Raw genomic sequence first — 21005 nt, forward strand, 5'->3', positions numbered from 1 at the left:
GCTCTCTCTCTCTCTCTTTCGCAATCTCTCTCTCTCTCTCTCTCTCTCTCTCTCTCTTTCTTTCTTTCTTTCTTTCTCTGTAGTCAGCTCTCCCAAACTTTGAGAATTTCTCTCTCTCTCGTTCACAGCTCTCACAAATATTAAGAATCTCTCCCTCGCTCAGTGGACAGCTCTCCCAAACATTGAGAATCTCTCTCTCCTTCTCTGTCTCTCTATCTCTTTCACTCAGTGGACAGCTCTCCCAAACATTGAGCATTTCTCTCTCTCTCTCTCTCTCTCTCTCTCTCTCTCTCTCGCTCTCTCTCGCTCACAGCTCTCACAAATATTAAGAATCTCTCCCTTGCTCAGTGGACAGCTCTCCCAAACATTGAGAATCTCTCTCTCCTTCTCTGTCTCTCTATCTCTTTCACTCAGTGGACAGCTCTCCCAAACATTGAGCATTTCTCTCTCTCTCTCTCTCTCTCTCTCTCTCTCTCGCTCTCTCTCGCTCACAGCTCTTACAAATATTAAGAATCTCTCCCTGGCTCAGTGGACAGCTCTCCCAAACATTGAGAATCTTTCTCTCCTTCTCTGTCTCTCTATCTCTTTCACTCAGTGGACAGCTCTCCCAAACATTGAGAATCTCTCTCTTTCTCCCTCTCTCTCTCTCTCTCTCTCTCTCTTTTGCTCATAGATCCCCAAATATTAAGAATCTATCCCTCGCTCAGTGGACAGCTCTCCCAAACATTAAGAATCTTTCTCTCTCTGTCCCTCTCTGTCTCTTTAGCTTTCTCTCTCGCTGTCATTCTCTCTCTCACTCCTTCTCTCAGAATCAGTGCTAAAGAAATATATGCTTTAACTCTGAAGACATAAACCCCTCCTTCTTTTCTTCATAATTAGAGATTTCTGAGGCAAAATCAGAGCACTGCAATCTCTAACAGCCCACTGCCCAAAGAATCTGTCTCTCCCACTCAGTGGACAGCTCTCCTAAACATTAAGAATCTTTCTCTTTCACCGGAACTAAGGGGTTAAGCCCCTTATTAAAAATAACCGGACACCATAATCCCCCCTCCACCAAACTTTACACTTGGCACAATGCAGTCAGACAAGTACCGTTCTCCTGGGAACTGGCAAACCCAGATTTAGCCATCAGTTTGCCACACAGAGAAGTGTGATTTGTCACTCTAAAAAACACATCTCCAATGCTCTAGAGTCCAGTAGCTAAAATTCATGAAGCTTCTGAGAGTGATTCATTATTTTGCTAATGCCTAGATACTTGGTTTTATACACCTATGGCCATGAAAGTGATTGGAACAACACTTTTTTGGCCCGTCCAATCACCAGATTTATTGACAATCTACAGCAACCTACAAGTGTGTAGGATCTTCAGGCTGCCATATGGAATTATCATCATTGCATCATACTTAAATAAGTATAGTTTGCAAAAATGTCTCTACAGCTTATGTAAGAAACATATTTTATTGATTTGTTGTTTTGTGTTTGTTATGAACAATACATGCATGCCTACTTTGGCACATACAGGCCTACACAATATTTTTCACTTGCCCAGTCAGCCTACTTGATTCATATTTCATTTAGCTCCTGAAAGAAACACACACACACATTCCCTTTCAGCTCTCCACTCCACTTTTGAAAGGAACTTACCAGGGGGTGCAGTGCTTTGCACCAGAATCACATATGAGGGATATTCACTGCTTTGAGAAAGGTTAAGGGGGAGCCTGGGGGTGGGGGATTTTGAGTTGCCAACAGATGTTTCAATTCTTACCAGCCTGGGAACACTGGAGAGGAGCTTTGGGGTAAGAAGTGGGAGAGAACAGGTTCAAGATCTATGCCCCTAATCAGTCTTTCAGCATTCACCCTTGGATCTTTACCATCTGTGTGTGTATGTGTGAGAGAATGTGTGTGTGTATGTGTGTGATAGAGACTTATATTTACCAAACTGAAGCTTTCAGTACTTCAGCCACAAAAAAGTTCCCACTACAAATTCACTACATCTCCATAATTGGTATGCACCTGCTCACCCAATATTAACTTTGTAATAATAGTATTAATAGATGGTTCTTTGTTCTTTAAGTGACATCCTTAACTTTTCTGAGAAGGCTTTAAATTACTGCTGTTGAAACACTGCTGTGAGGATTTGATTACATTCAGCCACAACAGCATTATCAGCATTAGTTTTCAGTAGATGATGTTGGGTGATACGTTCCAAATGTACTGGATGAAGCACCAGCATTTCAGAGGAGGCAATTTCACTACTTCACAGCTCAGTGCTATGGATTTATATATGAGTTAATATGGATCTAACTTTCTCTCCCCCGCCCTCCCTTTATGACCCCCCTCCCCTTACTCACTTACACACACACACACACACACAAAACACAAACACTGAACAGCTGCTGACAAAGTTTTAGGGTTTTTAAAAAATAACTAAAACTATCCTAAAAGATTATAATAACGTAAAAAAAATCTGCATGGCATGCAACAATAAAAAAAATAAAAAAATAAAAAAATTTTGATTATGCAAGTTTTTCATTTATAATGAACATTTTTGTTTTTGTATTTTTAAGTATTTTATTTTGGTCACTTATGTATTCTAAAAAAATGCCAAATCTTCTTTGCCATTGCTAAACAGATTTTCTGCTACTGCAAGTCAAATATCCCACCACCGTTCACAACCAACATTTTGAAATACATCGCTTTTCTGTGAGCTGATGTATCAGGAATGAGTAGATGCGCTTTCCTCTGAGTGCGCTGTGATACTACTCTACAATGCTGCATCAGGTGTTGGTGCATCTCTAGTGATAAAGGGAGTCCTAATGAGTGAATTGGGTAATTGGCCCTGTGAATTGGGGAGAAAATGGGATAAAAATTAGATTTCTTTTTTTAATGAGGCGATTATTTTATTTTCCAAAATTTCCCCTCGGGGATCAATAAAGTATCTATATATCTATCTTGTATTTTACCGGCAGAGTAGACTTACTTTGCTGAATTAAACAGTTTTCTTCCTTACTTTCTGAGAAGTGTGTGCGTGTGTGTGTGTGTGTGTGTGTGTGTTGAATAGTTATGCGAGGTCTCTTTAAGAGGGACAGGAAACAGCGTTCTCTCAGAAGCGAAACTAAAGTTTGAGGCCTAGAGCTACAGAGCATTTAGGTCCAACCGACGTGTCTTTATTTGTTTTATTTTTTCAGTATGCAATTATACGATTCACGAACCCTGTCGAGCTCAGATAGACTAATTTTAGTGGTTTTATACAGCAGGGGGAGCGTGTTTGGAGCAGCAGCAGCAAAGATTAGTAAAGATTAGCTAAATAAGATTTTTTTAGAACAATCTTGAGGCAGGGAAAAGTTATTGGACCTGAGTACCTGCAAGTTTTGACAAGTAGCTTAGTTAGCTTTTGCTAAGCTAAGCTAAGCTAAGCTAAGGAGAAGAGTTTGTAGCACCGCCATGGAGGAGTAGTTAGCTGGGTTTCAGAAACAGGTAAGCCAGCTAAACAGCCTGCTAAACCCACTGAAACTGATATATTACCGCAGAATAAGCTAATTAACTTGCTTTAAGCTGTTTAATGAGCTGAATTGGAGCATATGTTTCGTACTTTTTGATGTTTGAGGTGTTTATTCGTGATGTTTGTAAAAACGGAAGTGAGACCGAGCTCCAGTTTTGTCAGTTGATCTAACCCAAACAACTTAAAGCTAGTTAGTTAGCGTTATCTACGCTAGCGTTAGCTTATCTTAACTTAGCTAAAAACAAACGATGGTCTGACATTCTCTGTGTTTTTGCTGTTTTATTGCACAAAGGCACCAAACCACGACTAGCCAGCTGCCAAAACAAGGCTAGCTAATATACACAAAAAAATGGAGTACGCAGGATCAGACAACAGCCTGCCGTTTGGTCAGGGAGCTTCTGCTTTCGGCAGCGAGGATGGGGAAGGGGAGGACGTTATTCCAGAGAGAAGACTGTCCCTGGATCTGATACACTGGGAACCTGCAGCAGAAAGGTGAGCTATAGCTAGTATTTCCAGCTCTAATGTTTTTTATGCAGCAGGCAGGCAGTACAAGCACTGGAACAGGTTCTGCAGGCTATGCAAACCTGACACCTGCTGGTAAAACCAGCATTCTCCACTTCTTCACTTTATCATTTTTTCAGGTCCAACACAAGCAAGGAATTCCACTACTCAATATCATCTGACACTCCTCCAGGTTCTAGATTTTCAGGTTTAGTAGGTGTGATCGAGGAGAGGGCTCACCAAGCATTAAGGAAAGAAATCTGGTGTCAGATAAAAAGGACTTTGGCAGGTGTTCTGTCGAGTTGTGCTACCTTGTCAAACCGTGCTACCCTAGTGTATAATTTAACTGTAAAATACAATAGAAGCACCATATTAGAGCATGTTAGCAGCAGAAGTCCCAGTAGATGTAGCTCGTATATTTGGCTAGCATAAATCTATCTATCATGTTAAAATTATAAAAGCAATGTGAGCTCATTAAAAAAAAAAACGTAAATAAAAAAAAAACGTATAAAAAAAAACAAGAGAAAGAATCAAAAAGTGTAAGTCATTGCATGCGTAGTGCCTAGCATGTATCGATTATTTATCTCTGAAAAAATCTCTTAACCAATCACGTAAACCCATTTTGCTGTGCACTGTGATATTGCCTTGCTTATTTCTGATTGACACTTTGAATCATATAAAAGCGGCAGACTGTTTGAAGAAGTTCATTCAGAGACGTTCTGGTTTAGTACAACCGGTCTTGTCAGTTTGAACATGAGAGGCAGGGAAATATAAGGGCAAATTAAACTCTTTGTTACCTTATTTAAATAGAAATGTTGGTTATCTGTACTTTAGTAATTATGTGTGAGACAACTGTTTACTTCTACTCAACCAGAGTGAATTTAATTGTGCTTGGATGTAGAGAAGTATAAATATATACCATTCCGACACCCAATTGGTTTATATGCATTATATGTATCCATTGGATATTATATGTATCCACGTCATACTCCAGTAAGAACATAGCAGACGTATGTAGGCTACTATGAAGATGATCCGTGCAGAGACTCAAGGGAACTCGAGACAAACGTCCAACTAAGCTTTTTTTTATATATTAACTTTGAAGTAAAATTTATTCATTTTCAGTGGGCATATATGCAGCTGAAACAGGTAGCCTAGTGCATCCCAAATTTTGGTTGGAAAGTCTGCCCCTAGTTATGACACTAGTTATTAGATGTTGCAGTTAGTAACTACTAATAATTTTGCAAGTAGTAAAACCCTGCAGTGTATGTGCATTAACCTTGGCTTAGTTTACTTTATTTCTTGGAAATTATTGTTGCATCACTCCTTCTGGAGTTTATATACAAAACAGGATGTGGGAAAACGCATCCACTGCATGACACAAATTTGGCAGCCATTGTATTTGCTGAAATTTGTTTGTGGTGATCTGATTTGTTTTAACAACTTACATGTAGATTTAATCATTTTAAAACGTAAAAGATTGTCATAATGTACCATTAAACAGTTTCTGGGAACCATGTCAGAATTATGTTCTTTCTTATGTTCTTTTGATAAACGTTTCTCAGATATGATGTGGAGAGGGCTGCATCACCTGCCCCCAGTTATGTTTCGATGCACAGTGAAGACTGGTCCTTCCTGTCAGAGACCGAAGTAGATGAAGACCCTCTACCTGGTGTTGCCACCAAGTGAGTAAATTGCCCAGTGTTGTTGATGATTTGCTAACGCAAACAGCTAATAACAAATTGTTTGCTGTTTGATCTATAGTTTTTTTGGAACACTCATGAAACTTTACAGTTTTTCTATATTGCATACACCAAAAAATTCTAAAAAAAAATGAAATGACATGACTCCAAATGGCAAACTTTTAAGTAGAAGTCCATGCGTTCTCAAATGTCATTCTAAATCACAGTTTTGCAAATCTCCACACAAATTGTATTATTTTGCACTATTTTACCTAGAAACAACAGTCTTCAAAATGCAACAGCTTGATTACCAGTTGCACCAGTGTCATTCTTGTTGCACCATTGCAAACTTTACTGGAAGAACGCTTATTCGTCAGAGTATAAAAGAGGCCTCAAGTGCCTTATACATGTGTTAGGCAAGAAGATGGAGCAACAACAATTAAGAGTAACCCTAACAGAATTCAAAGGCTATCGGGAATGAGAAAGAGGAAGACAATGGAGAGATAATGTTTCAAATGAAATATGTTCATCTTTGGTGGGCCATGTAATTAATCAGGGACTAACCATGGCTGAAGATGGATGTCGAGTCCAGAAGAATTTGAACCATGTTTTAGTCTCAACCTCAGTTATCTGTGCCTTTATACACATTTAACAGTAGTCTGTACAGTAATTACAGTATACTATACAGTATACATATACTTTATATTTTCTCTGTAAATATCTCATAAAACTTCACAGAACTGTACCCTATAGTGTTACGTTTTGACTTCAATTTATGTAGATATAAAGTAAAATGTGTATCCTCTCTGTATATTTTCCAAAGAACAGAAAGTAAATCAGCTTTAAAACTCTACAGACGATCAAGAGACCACATTAGTAGCAAGAGACTTTCATTTTAAACATGGTGAAGTACAGTAATGTCCTCACACTGAGGGGAAATTAGACACACAGTCTTGGAAGACAGTGAAGACACTTTTGCAAAAAGCAGGTCAGCTTGTCCACAGCTAACCATGTCTTTACTCGATATCAACTGAGAATGACACAAGTTTGTTTGTTTCTATTTGAGCAAAAATCTGAACAAGTAAAAGGGCAAATATACCAATTTGTAACCTTTTTGTATCTAATCAATGATTTTGCTTATAGCATTTCTCATTTTACATACATTTTGATTACATTTTGGTGAGTTTTGCTACATACTTAAAACATTTATTTCATAAACTTATAGTCCTGTAAATGCCATCACCAAAAAAAGAAATTTATTTTCAAACAGTTGTGTGCATTTAAATATGTAACATGGTCTCATGAAGCTAAAACACACTCAAAATCTTGATAATGATGTTTTAAATGTACTGCATTTAGTATTTTTTTATATTGAGCATAAAATAGCTGTGTGTACTGTTTTGGTGGAAGGAATCAGTTTTGCAATATATTGGTCTTTTAGTGTATTTTAGAGTTTCAAGAAAATTAGCCAAATTCTGGGAGATTAGTTTAAATATTTAAGAAAAACTGTAAAGGTTTTGTTGTTTCTACAGGGTCCAATTGGAGAGACCATGCTCTTCAGAGTCAAGCGACTGCTCTTTTGACAGCGATGATGAAGGCAAGCCTGAACGAAGGTGGGTGCAGGTGTCCGGATTCATGGAGCTGTCGTTTGCTACATTATGATCTCTATAATAAGTTTAAAGTGATCTCTTCCAGTGTAAAAGTGTCTGATATCTAATTAAACCTTTTAAAATACAGGCCACGGAAAAAATCCTGCAGCCAGCCGAGTCCTCCTGCTCCTCCCGTAAAACCTGAGTTAATAAAGGATCCTAATGAGAAGCGGCACCCTGCACTTACTATTGATTTTGCTTTCAAGGTGAAAAAATATGTGTTGATGGTTTTTATATTCCGACCAATCTGTTGATTGTCCAGGTGAATTTGTTCTTACTAATAAAATGTTTAACTAAAACTAATACAAATAACTATGTCTAACCCCCACATATAGTGCCCCCTATACTTTTATATTTATAATCTTATTTTCTGTACTTACTTTAGTTTTTTGGGGAGGAGAGTAACGTAATTTCAATTTTCTGTATGTCCTGTACATATGCAGTATTGACAATAAAACTACTTGACTTGACTAATACTAATAACATAAAATGCTGTGATGTTTGTACTGTTTAGGCAATGATTTAGGCATTAAAACATTAAATCTGAAAACAATAACCTGTCCAGAATACCTATTATTAAGGTTTCAGCCTAACCTAAATATGTGTTCTTTAATTTCAGGTCCTTCAAAGCAGCCTTAAGAAACTCACTGCAGATGAGTTAAAGAGATTTAAACGAATGCTATGGGAACGCTACCCAGAGTGTTTTCAAGATCCACTGGATAAATTGGATATTGTTGATGTGGTAGATAAAATGCTGGAGATCTGCGACATAGAAGTATCTCTGAAGATCACATTGTTCGTTCTGAATGAAATGAACTTAAAGAAAGTAACGGAGTACCTGCAGGGCATGTGTAAAAGAAGTAGGCATTTAATAATTCCATGTTTTTTAATGTTTTTCTTGACAGATATGAAAATGTGGGCCTAAATGTGCTGCTTTTTCTATTTCTACGTGCAGATGAAGTCCGCTATGAGTTGAAAGTGACTCTAAAAAGGAAGTACGAGAACATGCATGAAGGCCTGGCCCAGCATGGACAACAGAGCTTATTTGAGTCTGTTTACACAGACCTCCTGGTTACTGAGGGTGGAAATGCAAAAATAAACATTGAGCATGAGTATAAAAAGATAGAAGAGCTTAAAGAAGTGGTCCGTGGCACCAAGGAGGTGGTTGATTCCAAGGACATATTTGACCCCGAGATCGTGAAGAAGAAGCACGTGAGGACGCTGATCACTAGAGGTACTCCAGGGATCGGCAAATCATCTCTAGTTCAGAAGTTTATCCTAGATTGGGTGAATGGCGTAGCGCACCAACACGTGTTCCTTCTAATCCCTCTGCCGTTCAAAGAGCTGAACCAAATGGCAGACGACTCAATAGCCTTCATGGATTTAATATGCAGGCTCTATCCAGAAATGAAGAAAGTGGATTGCCTCGAATTTGAGGACTGTCAGGTGATGTTCATCTGCGATGGCCTAGACGACTGTGTCGTTCCCATCGACTTCTGCAGAACTGCATACTGGTGTGATATTGATACGCCAACAACGCTTAGAATTTTAATCACCAACCTGATCAGAGGAAACCTTTTGTACTCTTCTTACGTGTGGGTCACCTCTCGACCCGTTTCAATCGAAGTGATTCCCGGAGAAAGCATCCATCAGTCATATGAGGTTTGTGGGTTTACAGATGAACAGAAAGAAGCCTATTTCAGGAAGGTAATCCCAAATGCAGAGCTTGCAGAGAGAGCGATTGCTCATATCAAGTCATGCAAAACACTCTACTACATGTGCCACATGCCACTGTTCTGCTGGGTGGTGCACAATGTGCTGGAGAGAGAACTCCAGAGCTTGCCAGCAGGGACAGAACTTCCCAAGGCAATTACTCATTTCTACACAAACCTGCTCCTTGTGCACATTAGCATGCGTGGCCAGAAACTCAAGAACTCTAAGGATGCTAAGGATGATCAGCCTGTTCTTTCTGATCAAGAGTTTCTCATGAAGCTCGGAAAGATAGCCTTCCAGTTACTGGAGAAGAACGTGTACAGGATTGAGAAAGATCACTGGAAAGAGAGTGGTCTGCAAGACCGAGATGCTGTGGTTACTGCGGGGCTCTGCACTCAGTTCTACAGAGAAAAGTTTGTGATGTATCACGAGAAAGTAGACTGCTTTGTTCATCCAACTATGCAGGAATACCTAGCTGCTCTGTATGTGTTCCTTTCCTTCAAGAACAACGGGAAGAATGTTCTTGATAGCCACAAGTTCAAAGTGTTCTCCAAGGATTCCCCCCTGGCAGAGCTGTATAAAAGTGCTATTGAGAAAGCACTGCACAGCAAAAACGTCAGCTACGAAGTCTTTCTGCGCTTTCTGCTGGGCATGTCCGTAGAGGCCAATCAGGAGCTGCTTAGGGGCATACTCACCAGCACAGGTTCTACCCTCCCAGCCCGTGAGGAGACGGCACGTTACATCAGAAAGAAGCTCAAGGAAAGTCAACACCTTGACAAAACCAAGACTGAAAACTTAGAGCGATGCTTAGATGAGCTTTTCCCTAATCCTCAAAGGCAGTGAGCTTTTTCAGTAGATTGGAAAAGGGAAACATACTATTGTCTGCCAATACTCTGTGCCTCTCCACCTGCTTTATATCAGTGGCAAACTTCTGTTTTGTAGCATATGATCTTAAGAGAGCCTTGGCATCCTTTCCTTTGGTGGTTTTAATTATGTAAAAAAATGTTCTGCTAGTGTGGGGAAAAATGGCATCGAGCAGCAGTGTTTCTGAACAGTTGCTATGATCAGTATGCTGAATACTACTCTTAAATGTGAGATTGGCCTCTACAGGGTTTACATATTTTATTTTTGCCATTTGTTTCATTTGTTTTCTCTAGGTCATCCCCACCAAATGTACTCAGAACTTAAACTACTAAATTACAAGTGCAGTTGCAATTGAAAATGTTCAACTTAGGTTTAAAAGATTTCAGCTGCAATTCAGTTTGCAATAAACTAATCAACCAAGAAATATTCAAAATAGCTCAACACATCTAATAGAATAAGCAATAAAATTCCTCATGAGACCACACATTTGCAAATCAGAGGGCAAATCTTGGACTGCATTAGGAGCATTTAGGTGGGTTAGATATTTAACACGTCAAATACCTGTACTGCCCTGGTCAGGGCTTGTTTATTAATGGATTAAAAGAAATATTGCTCATATTGAGAGAGAGATGTCCAAAATATTCAGTGAAGAGATAATAGCCTTTCAGAAATATTTGGTGAAAAAGGACCCAAATAAATTCACCATTGTGTATGATAAAAATCTTTTAATGTATGTTTGTGATGCTTTTCTAAGAAAGAGCAATCAAAAATTACTATTTAAAAATATGTACTTAACACTGAACATTTTTAACATCTCATGATAATAAATCACTAAATAAGTAATTATTCTTCTGAATATTTGTGCATCCCTATATCAAGGATAAAGGAACATGGGTTACACTTACTGGACATGACAGATAAAGGAAGCGATTGCTATTTTTCGTTAGGTACCTGAGGGGACAGGTGGGCAAAAACATTGAGATTTGTTGGCAGCAGGCAGTGAAGTTGCAGTTTGCCCAGCTGAACTTAACGATTTTACATTTCTACTTTAATTTGAATCCAGTATGCTCAAAATATGGCTCATAAATAAGCCACAGAAGTTTTGGGATTCTGTTTTGTGAAGAGATGCAACAAAAGTTATTGTGAAACAAACCTTTTTGTGCCTACAGATCAGTAGTATGACTAAAGGTGGTTACAGATGCATAGTGGCTGCTTGGTGATACTCCTTCACTGGAAACCTCATCATGTAAAGGACAAGATGGGTTTAATCAAGTATCAGAAAATTCTAGGGGTAAACATTGTGCCTTTTATAAGGCCTGGGCATTATTAGACCTTCCAGCTAGACAGTGATCCCAAGCATATCACCACCATGTCTACCAAGGTTTGATTTTAGAAGAAGTCCTGGAAGATTCTGGAATGGCTGACATCGTCGACTGACCTGAACCATAATAGTTTTCTGTTATGGTTCAAGTCAGATGAGGATGTCAACCATTCCAGAATCTGAAAGTGGCATTTTGTGTTAAATCAGGAGAAAACACATATTAGAGTATTTGTGTTGAGCTATTTATGAATGTTTTTTGTTTCATTGGTTCATTGCAAACAGCTGAAATTGTCTGACAATGCAAAAACAACTTCTCGCTATAGAACTGATCCTTATATTTGGTGTATTATTCAAAAAGATATTTGATGGCATATTTTTTAACTCAAGAAGAGCAGAATGTTTAGGCAGTACTGGCTCACAATGCTTTAATGATTGCAGAATATTCATTCATATACAGCTCTGGAAAAATTAAGAGATCAGAAGCCATCAAACCAAGCTGAACTGCTTAAAGTTAGGTTTAAAACAGGAGGAGGAGAACATGCCAAGATGCATGAAAACCAAATATTGATTACTGAACTCTTAAAACTTTATGAATATGAACTTGTTTTCTTTGTATTATTTGAGGTCTGAAAGCTCTGCATCCTTTTTGTTATTTCAGCCATTTCTCATTTTCTGCAAAAAAAATGCTCTAAATGACAATATTTTTATTGGGAATTTGGGAGAAATGTTGATCGTAGTTTATAGAATAAAACAACAATGTTCATTTTACTTAAACATATACCTATAAATAGCTAAATCAGAGAAACTGATTCAGAAACTGAAGTAGTGTCTTAATTTTTTCCAGAGCTGTATTTGTAACCATACTGAAGTACTTTAAATTTCTTTGTATATTTCGGTCAGTTTAGTTCTAATATCTATATTTTTGCATCAGCATCAACAGATATGTAAATAGAAAGTAATCATATAATGGCTTTGGCACAGTAATCCCAGTGCGGTGCATCCTAAGTTATATTAAGTAAGTATTTAAGTTGAATATCAGTACCATCTGTTTTGGTCTGTCGCATGCCTCCTACAATCTGTGAAGTATCTATTCACATACTATTTATTCTGACTGGCACAAAGTGCTGTATGCATCTGAAATAATATGCATAGAAATGAAAACACCAGTATACTGATTGGGTGGTGTGTCAACCAATGACAGAAGAAAGAAGGACTCTGCTGTTTGTGATAAGGACCTGTGAAGAGGATATTTTAAAATGTAAACTTTTTTGAGTTTACTGTTTATTTTTATTAGTATGTTTTTTTTTATTGTATGTCTACATTTTATTCAGCTCAATCATATGACATAAATCCAGTTGCTAATTTAGCTTTTACACAGATTATGAATAAGCAGTGTGTGCACCGACAGCATCTATAGCCAGTGATTTTGCATGGCTGTTACTAATCAATGAAACTCAGAAAGAAAGAAACTGTACTGCTGTTCAGTAGGGGTGGGCAATATTATATCATATACAATATATCGTAACAGAAATATCATGATATTAAAAATCCATATCGTGATAATAGGGCTGGCTGTTCTGTCATAAAAGTAGTCTATTATTTACTGTGAAGCTTTAGGTGTATTTATTGTATAATTGTTTTAGTTTGCAGTTTATATGCATGCACTAAATATTCTGCAATATTTTTTGCTGCATTATATTATTTTATGCTATATTATTTATTTTGCCACATTATGATTATGCTGTTATACTATTATACTATATTCCTGAAATTAATTAATTATTTTTCTGTTTTCCTATATGGCCAAGTATATTGTTATCACAAAAATACCCTGAAATATCATGATATTATTTTAGAGCCATATCGCCCACCCCTACTGTTCAGACAGTACAGATTTATGGCTTGTGATATCAAAGTACTGCTTCTATTCCTACTGGACTCATATTAAAAATAAAATTGCAATGGTTACTTGAGTAATGCCATAGAGAAACCGCTTTGATGTTTGTAAAAATGATGTGTTCAGATGTTCATGTTTAAAAAGTTCCTTTCTACTCATAAATCTCTATTAGAAACATAGTTAGTATGGAACCAAATGTGGTCCCTCTTTGGCATCATTTAAAGAACCATTTTCAGTAAGTGTTTATTTAAAGGTGTATTTATTGGTGTATGGTACTTCAGACTACTTAGACCTGATCACAGGGAATTATTTGCCTTATAGTGTGATATGCTAAAGGATGCACTGATCATGTTGTGTATAGGAACACTCAGCACAAATCGTTAAAAGCATAGCATGCTTGAGATGCCACATGCTTTCAAGATAACATCAATAAAATAAAGTCGTTTCGTAATATACATGTTTTGCCTTCTTTTACTCTTTGTTTGATTAGATGTTTAAATACACTACCAGTCAAAAAGGATCAAAAAGTGGAGCTCTATTGTCCATATGATGAAATATGTAAAAAAAAAAAAACAATGGTTTTCTTTTTTTTATCTAATGTTTGTCATTTTAAATAGGATGAGCTATAAGAGGACATTGCAGGGACATAATATAAAATATATAATAAAAATGTTTGGAAAGGAGGCATAGAAAGGGAAAACAATCATATATTTCACCTTGCAACCCCTGTCCCACCCCATAACCCGTACAGTTCTACCCCATAACTCCACCCTTCAATACCCCTCATTAAGTGACATTCAAATTTGCAAAAAAAAAAACAACAACAATGTTTTTCATGGTGTGTCCTAATTTTTTCACATTCCACTACTGTTTAAATGTGTTTTTCAGACACATTTGTGTTGAGTTTATTTGTAAAGCTTATTATATCAAAACAGATAAGTAGGTCAAATAATGGGCAATTAATACAGCTCTGGAAAAAAAATATTATTTATTTATTTTACCAAATTGAAAATATTATCAAGAGGAAGATGATTGATCACAAGCCTTCAAACCAAGTTGGACTGCTTGAATTTTTGCACCAGGAGTGGCATAAAGTTATGCAAAAGCAGTGTGTAAGACTGGTGGAGGAGAATATGCCAAGATGCATAAAAACTGTGATTAAAAACCAGGGTTATTCCACCAAATGTTCATTTCTGAACTCTTAAAACTTTATGAATACTGAATTTTGCATTATTTTAGGTCTGAAAGCTCTGCAGCTTTTTTGTTAATTCAGACATTTCTTATTTTCTGCAAATAAATGCTCTAAATGACAATAAGTTTATTTGGAATTTGGGAGAAATGTTGTCTGTAGTTTATAGAATAAAACAACAATGTTCATTGTACTCAAACAAATACCTATAAATTGCAAAATCAGAGAAACTGAAGTAGTCTCTTACTTTTTTCAACCAAAATAAGCGAAAGCTAATCACATATTTGCAATGTTAAAGATTTACACCCCTAGTTTACTTACTTACTTTAGAATATGGGCCAAGCATTGTTCATTGTCCTCAGAGAAATTTGTCAGGTCAGATAATGATACACATGTCCTGCAAGCTTTTCATAAAGAGCATTTATTCTGTGGTCTGTAGCTGGTTATGAAATACCTGACGCTCCTGAAAGCCTGCCACTCCCTAAAGAACTAGGCTGTCTTCAGTGGAATGCTGCTTCAACTATTCACTCAGAGAGTCAGAGGCTGAGAGCTGTGGGTGGTTACAGGCTGTACTCACTGGGTGTCCAAGAACAATTTGTTTTTTTTTTTTCAATTTGTGTCTGTTCCATTGCCCAGGTAAGAAGATGAGGCGAATCGTTCTAGTTACTAATTATATTCACAGCTAGACTTGTGCCAAATCACTGGAAATGCAGGAGAGTCTGGGTATGTTCCAACCTGACCTGATGTTCCAACCAAAAATACCTGCTAAAAGTAGACATGAAAGGGTTTTTTCATCTAAAAAAAAAACCCATCTCAGATCTTGAAACCACTCAGTGATATAAAAAGCAATTCTGGAATAGAAGGCCTAAATAACATGTTATCTAAAAGCAAAACCATGCATATCCCTGCATATGTGTATACATTTTAGAAAGAATTAGAAAAAATATATAATTTTTTTGACATTCTCTTTTAAGAATTCCCTATAAATATCCAAAGGGTTAGTTAAATTTGTTAATTGTAACTATTTGAATCTTGCAGAATCCATTCTGCACAGCTGGTTCTCAGGAATATATTAATAACTATTTGTATTATGTCTTTTTAATGCATGTTTTAATTTGTCTGTGCACAGTAAAATGATACTCATTATGAAAAGTGCCATACAAAACAACTGCGAATATTTGTGAAAATAATTTTCACCAAAACGTATAAATTATCTTGAAAATAGGAACTGTTCCATATTATTGAGCTAAGTCTTAAATCAATAATAATGCAATACTATAAAATAAACAAGGTGCATACATGGATTAGTGGACTAAAAAAAGTGTATTACCTAAATGTTACCAAACTCAACTCTCAACAGTTACTATTTTTCAATTAGATAAAATATTTACTCAATTTATTTGGCAGGGTAAGAAATTTTTTTTAATGAAAATTAGTTATGTTTTGATTAAGGGTGTGCCATATCATATCGTACGCAATGATATTGCCAACATGTTTATATATTGTGAACAATATTATACCCTGAAATATGGTGCCATATCACCCACCCCTATTTCTCACATGGGTACTATTATATTTGCTGTTTTTAGCAAAAGATAAGTTCTCATTTCCCATTATATATTTACTAGAGTATTAGTATCATTTATTTTACTTTAATCCTGTATATATGGAGATATTTGGAATGCATTATTAGTATCATAATATTCTGGATCATTGACTTCTCTTACAAATCTGATAAAATTCTTGTATTTTTTAATATCTTAGTTAGGAGTGTGCCATATCATATCGTATGCAATAATAAAATTTAATTTCCATTTTGTTGCAGCAGTGTATTCTTGTTTTTTTTGTCGCCAAGAGTATCTTTATCGCAAAAACACCATGAAATATTGTGATATTATTTTAATGCCAAATTGCCCAACCCTAGTTTTGAGTAATGTGCAAAGTCTACAATTATGGAAAAAAAAGGATACACATTTTTTAATCCCCTCAGCTGGGCAATGGTTTAGAACAGAAATACAAACTTCCTAACATTTATTTTGACAATAGTTTTGATTTAAACTAGGGGCTGTGTCTTCCCACAGGATGCAGTGACACTGGGGTGTTTAAAAACTCCAGCAGCACTGCTGTGTCTGGTTAACTTGTGCCAGCACAACACACACTAACACCTCATGCACCCCGACCATGCCAGCGCAGTCAATGCAATGCTGAGAATAATCCACCACCCAAATTAAAAAATACCTGTTCGGTGGTGGTCTATACTGTGAGGTCCTGACCACTGAAGAATGGAGTAAAAGAAGGATAATATTAATAATTACAGAAATACAAAGCACTCCTATCTGTTCAATTGAGCTAAAAAACTAATTTAAAAATGTTTGTAGAAACAAGAAGGTGGTCATGATATGCATGAACTCTAAACTAAACACACAAGTTCTGTCACATTTTGAAAGCTGCTACCAAATCCTAGTAGTATAATGATTTTTTAAATACACAATTAAAAGCCCTAAACAAACGTTTTCCTCCATAAGATCTTGCAACAGTCATTGCAGTTTATTTTGGTGCACTGTGATACAGTTCATAAGCATTCATACATTATAAACTCAATTTCAAACGAACAAAGACTTTACAGACATAAAAAAACAGTAATTCTGAGAATAAATCTCAGCCGACATGGTGACCCTCATGGATGTAGAAATGGTTGGCATGAATGACAGAATTCACTGCTTCTTCTTCACTACATGAGCACAGTCATATTTGCCTCTGACTATTTTGACTTTAACACCTGGCAAGTCCTGGGTTCTTCCCCCTTCCACCAGCACTACATGATGCTCCTGAAGATTATGTCCTTCACCAGGTATGAAAGCCACCACCTCTTTGCCGTTGGAGAGGCGGACCCGTGCACATTTGCGGTTGGCTGAATTGGGCTTTTTAGGCTTCTTGATGAGAGTCTTCAGGACGACGGCCTTCAGCTGTGGATTGCTGAATGTGGCGCTGATCTTTTTGGGAGGTGGGGGAAGTTTGCCTCGACGGTGTATCTGATTGAGTGTGGCCATGGTCCTGGAGAAGCTCGAGAAGACAGATCCAGACCAGGAGAATGAAGACTGGGATGCTGAGAGAAAAAACAAAAACATTAGTCTTTAACATCGACCTCGTATTAAGTAAACTAGAACAATTTACACTAATTACATTTATATAATGTACTTTTCGCACAATATACAACACCAGTCAAAGGTTTGGACACACCTCTTCATTCAATATTTTATTTATTTCTGTTTATACATTGTAGGTTTATATTAAACACATAAAAACAATTAAGGGACACCTATGGAATTCCATAATAAGCAGCATTAAAAAACAAAAATGATAGATAGATAGATAGATAGATAGATAGATAGATAGATAGATAGATAGATAGATAGATAGATAGATACATAGATACATAGATACATACATACATACATACATACATACTTTATTGATCCCAGAGGGGAAATTTTTGAAAATGCTGAGAAAGCTATTCCAAGTGATTAATATTTAAAAAGTGCAAATACTAAAAAAAGCTAACTAGATAAAAAATTAACAACACTTTTTAATATCAATAATTTTATAAGATTTTTTTTTGCTCTTTTTGTAATGAAAGCAATGTTGTACTAGCTTTTGACATTAATACTTAAAAAGTACATATAATAGAAAAAAGAAACAAATTGAACTTTTTAGAAAACTGAGATAATACTTATAAACACTTGAAACTCATTATATAGATGTATTAAACACAGAGTGATCTATTTTACGTGTTTATTTATTTTATTGTTAATTATTGCAGCCAATGAAAACCCCAAAAATCTGTGTCTCAGAAAATTTGAGTATTATATATGACCAATTAATTGTGCAAAGTCCTGCTGGAAAATGAAATCTGCATCTCCATAAAAGTTGTCAGCAGAGGGAAGCGTGAAGCGTTGTAAGATTTTCCAGGAAAACAAAACTGCACTGACTTTAGACTTGATAAAACAGTGTAGGGTTGGGCGGTATTGAAGTTGTTCATACCGTCATACCGTCGTCAGATTATATGGCGGTATACGGTATTACCGGCGGGGGGGGGGGGGGGGGGGGGGTAAAAATATTCTTTTATTTTTGTACCTGTGTGTAGACTATTTCTTTTTTGTTATTTTAGAATTCCTTAGATTATATTTCTTTTAGCATTTTGAGCTAAGTTTAGTTAGTTATTTTCCTATTTCATACCTATATTTTTCTGTTTTTATTAAATGCTGCGGAGCCTTAAACGCGCGGATGATTTATTTTTTTATGTATATTATTTTATTTTTGTACCTGTGTACATTATTTATTTTTCGTTATTTTAGAATTCGTTAGATTATATTTCTTTTACCATTTTGAGCTAAGTTTAGTTAGTTATTTTTTCCTATTTTATATCTATTAATCTGTTTTTATTAAATGCTGTGGAGCTTTAAACGCGCGGATGAGCTCGCGTTCACGCTTGGGTTCAGGCATACAATCTAAAATCTAGTATGCAGAACTATATTATTATTGTTATTAATTTCCCATTCTTTTAAATAGCAGGATACTTTGATTTTTATTTCTCAGCCCGGACGAGACCCGGCCCGAGGAAAGTAATGGAAAATCTCGGGTCAGTCCAGGCTCCAGGAAATAGTCATCTGTTTTTTAATACTATTTTTATTTTATATAAAGCTACGGCCTGATAATCACCATATAACAAAGTATTACTGTTAACGAAAAGGAACGAAATCTGAAAGTGAAAGTTCCCCTTAACTGAAACTAATAAAAACGGTAATTAAAATAAAAAAATAAAAAGAACTGAAATTACAGATTGAATACCCAAATTTTTGTGTTTGTTCATTTATTTATAAGCGCTGTACCCACTGCAGCAGCTTAACAGCTGGTGGTGTTGTGCCGTTTCTGCTCGCGAAGGGGAGCCGGGGTTCAGATGTCGGCAGCGCGGTGCAGCGCGCAGCGCCTCGCGGTCCGCAGAATTGCTTATGTTTACAGCGCTGGAGCTAGCTGCGAAATAATGACAGAAAACTCTGAGGAAACTGCAGAATTCTGTATGGTATTAGAATATGAGCGTGAGTGACATAAAAAAACTGTTTTGTAGAGAAATAGGAGATGAGGAATATTTAAGGAAACAGCTGTAACTTTGAGTAACTCACACTGAACACCCCACGCTGCAGGATAAACTGATAAATCTCATCATTTCGGTGGTTGGTTAGTTGTTAGGGATTTATTGTCACTTCAGCACAAATGTGGCTATTTGTGGCGATAATTTTGGTGAAAATTAGTGAAACCTGTAGCGTTTATTGAGTTTTTGCTGTATGATCTCCTCAGTGAGAATCCCCACCCCATAACCAATCAGGGAGCTCCAACTGCTTACCCCTCCTACTGCTCTTTCATTGTGGATGCGCAGAATGTCTTAAACGTCCGTTTTTCAAAGTTCAGGTTTGGCACGTCACGTGGTTAATATACCGTCACTATTTTACATTACCGTCACCATATTTAAATACAGTGGTATACCGAAATACCGTCATACCGCCCAACCCTAACACAGTGGATCAACACCAGCAGATGACATGTCTCTCCAAACCATTACTGATTATAGAAACTTCACACTAGACCTCGAGCAGTTTGGACTGTGTGTCTCTCCACTCTTCCTCCAGACTCTGATCCCTTGATTTACAAACGAAATATAAAATTTACTGATGATCAGTGATGGTTTGCAGAGACATGTCATCTGCTGGTGCAGTGTTTTCCTGGAAAATCTTACAGCACGTCATGCTTCCCTCTGCTTTCCTTTACTTTTATAGAGATGCAGATTTCATTTTCCAACAGGACTTGGCACACTGCCCACACTGCCAAAAGTACCAATTGGTCTTATATAATATTCTAATTTTCAACACTGATTTGGGGTTTTTATTGGCTGTAAGCCATAATCATTAACAATAAAAGAAATCGCTTAAAAATAGATCACTCTGTGTTTAATACATCTATATAATATACGAGTTTCACGTTTTAAACTGAATTACTGAAATAAAGTAACTTTTCAATGATATTAAATATAGGCTATTATATTATATACTACTCCACTCACCTTGCAAGACTGAAGACAGCATCGGCCTCAGATTCGTAATAAAAGCCATTATGAACACTGTAAATACAGAAATATGAATGATATAAGTTGTAACTGATTAAAACATCATGTCTGAGCTGCAGAGCAGGAACTCCAGATAAACGCGTTCTCAGTATTACTCAGGATCAGCTACAGTGAGCTGCTGAATTACTGAATTAAAGGTAAAGTCAGTACCTGTGTTCCAGCGGGAGGCAGGAGTATAATGAGTCTGTTTAATAATAACAGAGGAGAAACAGTGATCAGTAATTTTGACCTCTCTCTGCGTTCATGTTTCAGACATGGTGGCGGCCATGTTTAAAATGACGTCAGAGACGCCGGTGCTGCAGTACAGCTCAATACTGCCCCCGCGCGGAGACCCGCTGACCTGCAGCACCAGATTACATTACATTACATTTGGCAGACGCTTTTGTCTAAAGCGACTTACAATAGTGAATTACAAAAGTAATAGAAGTTAAAGGTAAAAACATCTTTATATAGGGCCTAAAGGAGGTCAAAGGGAAATAAAGGGATAGAGGAGTGAAGGAGGGGAAAAA

The 21005-nt window shown here is 36.8% G+C and overlaps 2 protein-coding genes across 2 annotated transcripts; one reads left to right on the top strand and one right to left on the bottom strand.

Annotated features, from left to right (window-relative positions):
• The first annotated feature begins 3150 nt into the window (after positions 1–3150).
• nlrc3l1 (NLR family, CARD domain containing 3-like 1) lies at positions 3151–13584 on the top strand. Its single transcript, XM_007254191.4, has 7 exons — positions 3151–3477; positions 3795–3994; positions 5569–5688; positions 7218–7298; positions 7423–7540; positions 7954–8194; positions 8290–13584. Exons 2-7 carry the CDS (start codon positions 3852–3854, stop codon positions 9888–9890), a joined length of 2304 nt encoding a protein of 767 aa, XP_007254253.3. The 5' UTR covers positions 3151–3477; positions 3795–3851; the 3' UTR covers positions 9891–13584.
• Positions 13585–16829: 3245 nt separating this feature from the next.
• Positions 16830–20782, bottom strand: mrps12 (mitochondrial ribosomal protein S12). Its single transcript, XM_022676061.2, has 3 exons — positions 20647–20782; positions 20434–20490; positions 16830–17424 (listed from the first exon to the last, which is right to left on the bottom strand). Exons 2-3 carry the CDS (start codon positions 20480–20482, stop codon positions 17033–17035), a joined length of 441 nt encoding a protein of 146 aa, XP_022531782.1. The 5' UTR covers positions 20483–20490; positions 20647–20782; the 3' UTR covers positions 16830–17032.
• Between the last annotated feature and the right edge of the window lie 223 nt (positions 20783–21005).

Source organism: Astyanax mexicanus, chromosome 17 (assembly GCF_023375975.1).
Source record: "Astyanax mexicanus isolate ESR-SI-001 chromosome 17, AstMex3_surface, whole genome shotgun sequence".
Lineage (NCBI taxonomy): Eukaryota > Metazoa > Chordata > Actinopteri > Characiformes > Acestrorhamphidae > Astyanax > Astyanax mexicanus.

Bases quoted from the DNA above. Each gene is read 5' to 3' on its own strand.
- mrps12 (XM_022676061.2), bottom strand. From the start codon at position 20,482: ATGGCTTTTATTACGAATCTGAGGCCGATGCTGTCTTCAGTCTTGCAA. The intron at 17,425-20,433 runs GTGAGTGGAGTA...TTTTTCTCTCAG, and splicing joins GCTGTCTTCAGTCTTGCAAG to CATCCCAGTCTTCATTCTCC.
- nlrc3l1 (XM_007254191.4), top strand. From the start codon at position 3,852: ATGGAGTACGCAGGATCAGACAACAGCCTGCCGTTTGGTCAGGGAGCT. The intron at 3,995-5,568 runs GTGAGCTATAGC...AACGTTTCTCAG, and splicing joins TGGGAACCTGCAGCAGAAAG to ATATGATGTGGAGAGGGCTG. The intron at 7,541-7,953 runs GTGAAAAAATAT...CTTTAATTTCAG, and splicing joins CTATTGATTTTGCTTTCAAG to GTCCTTCAAAGCAGCCTTAA.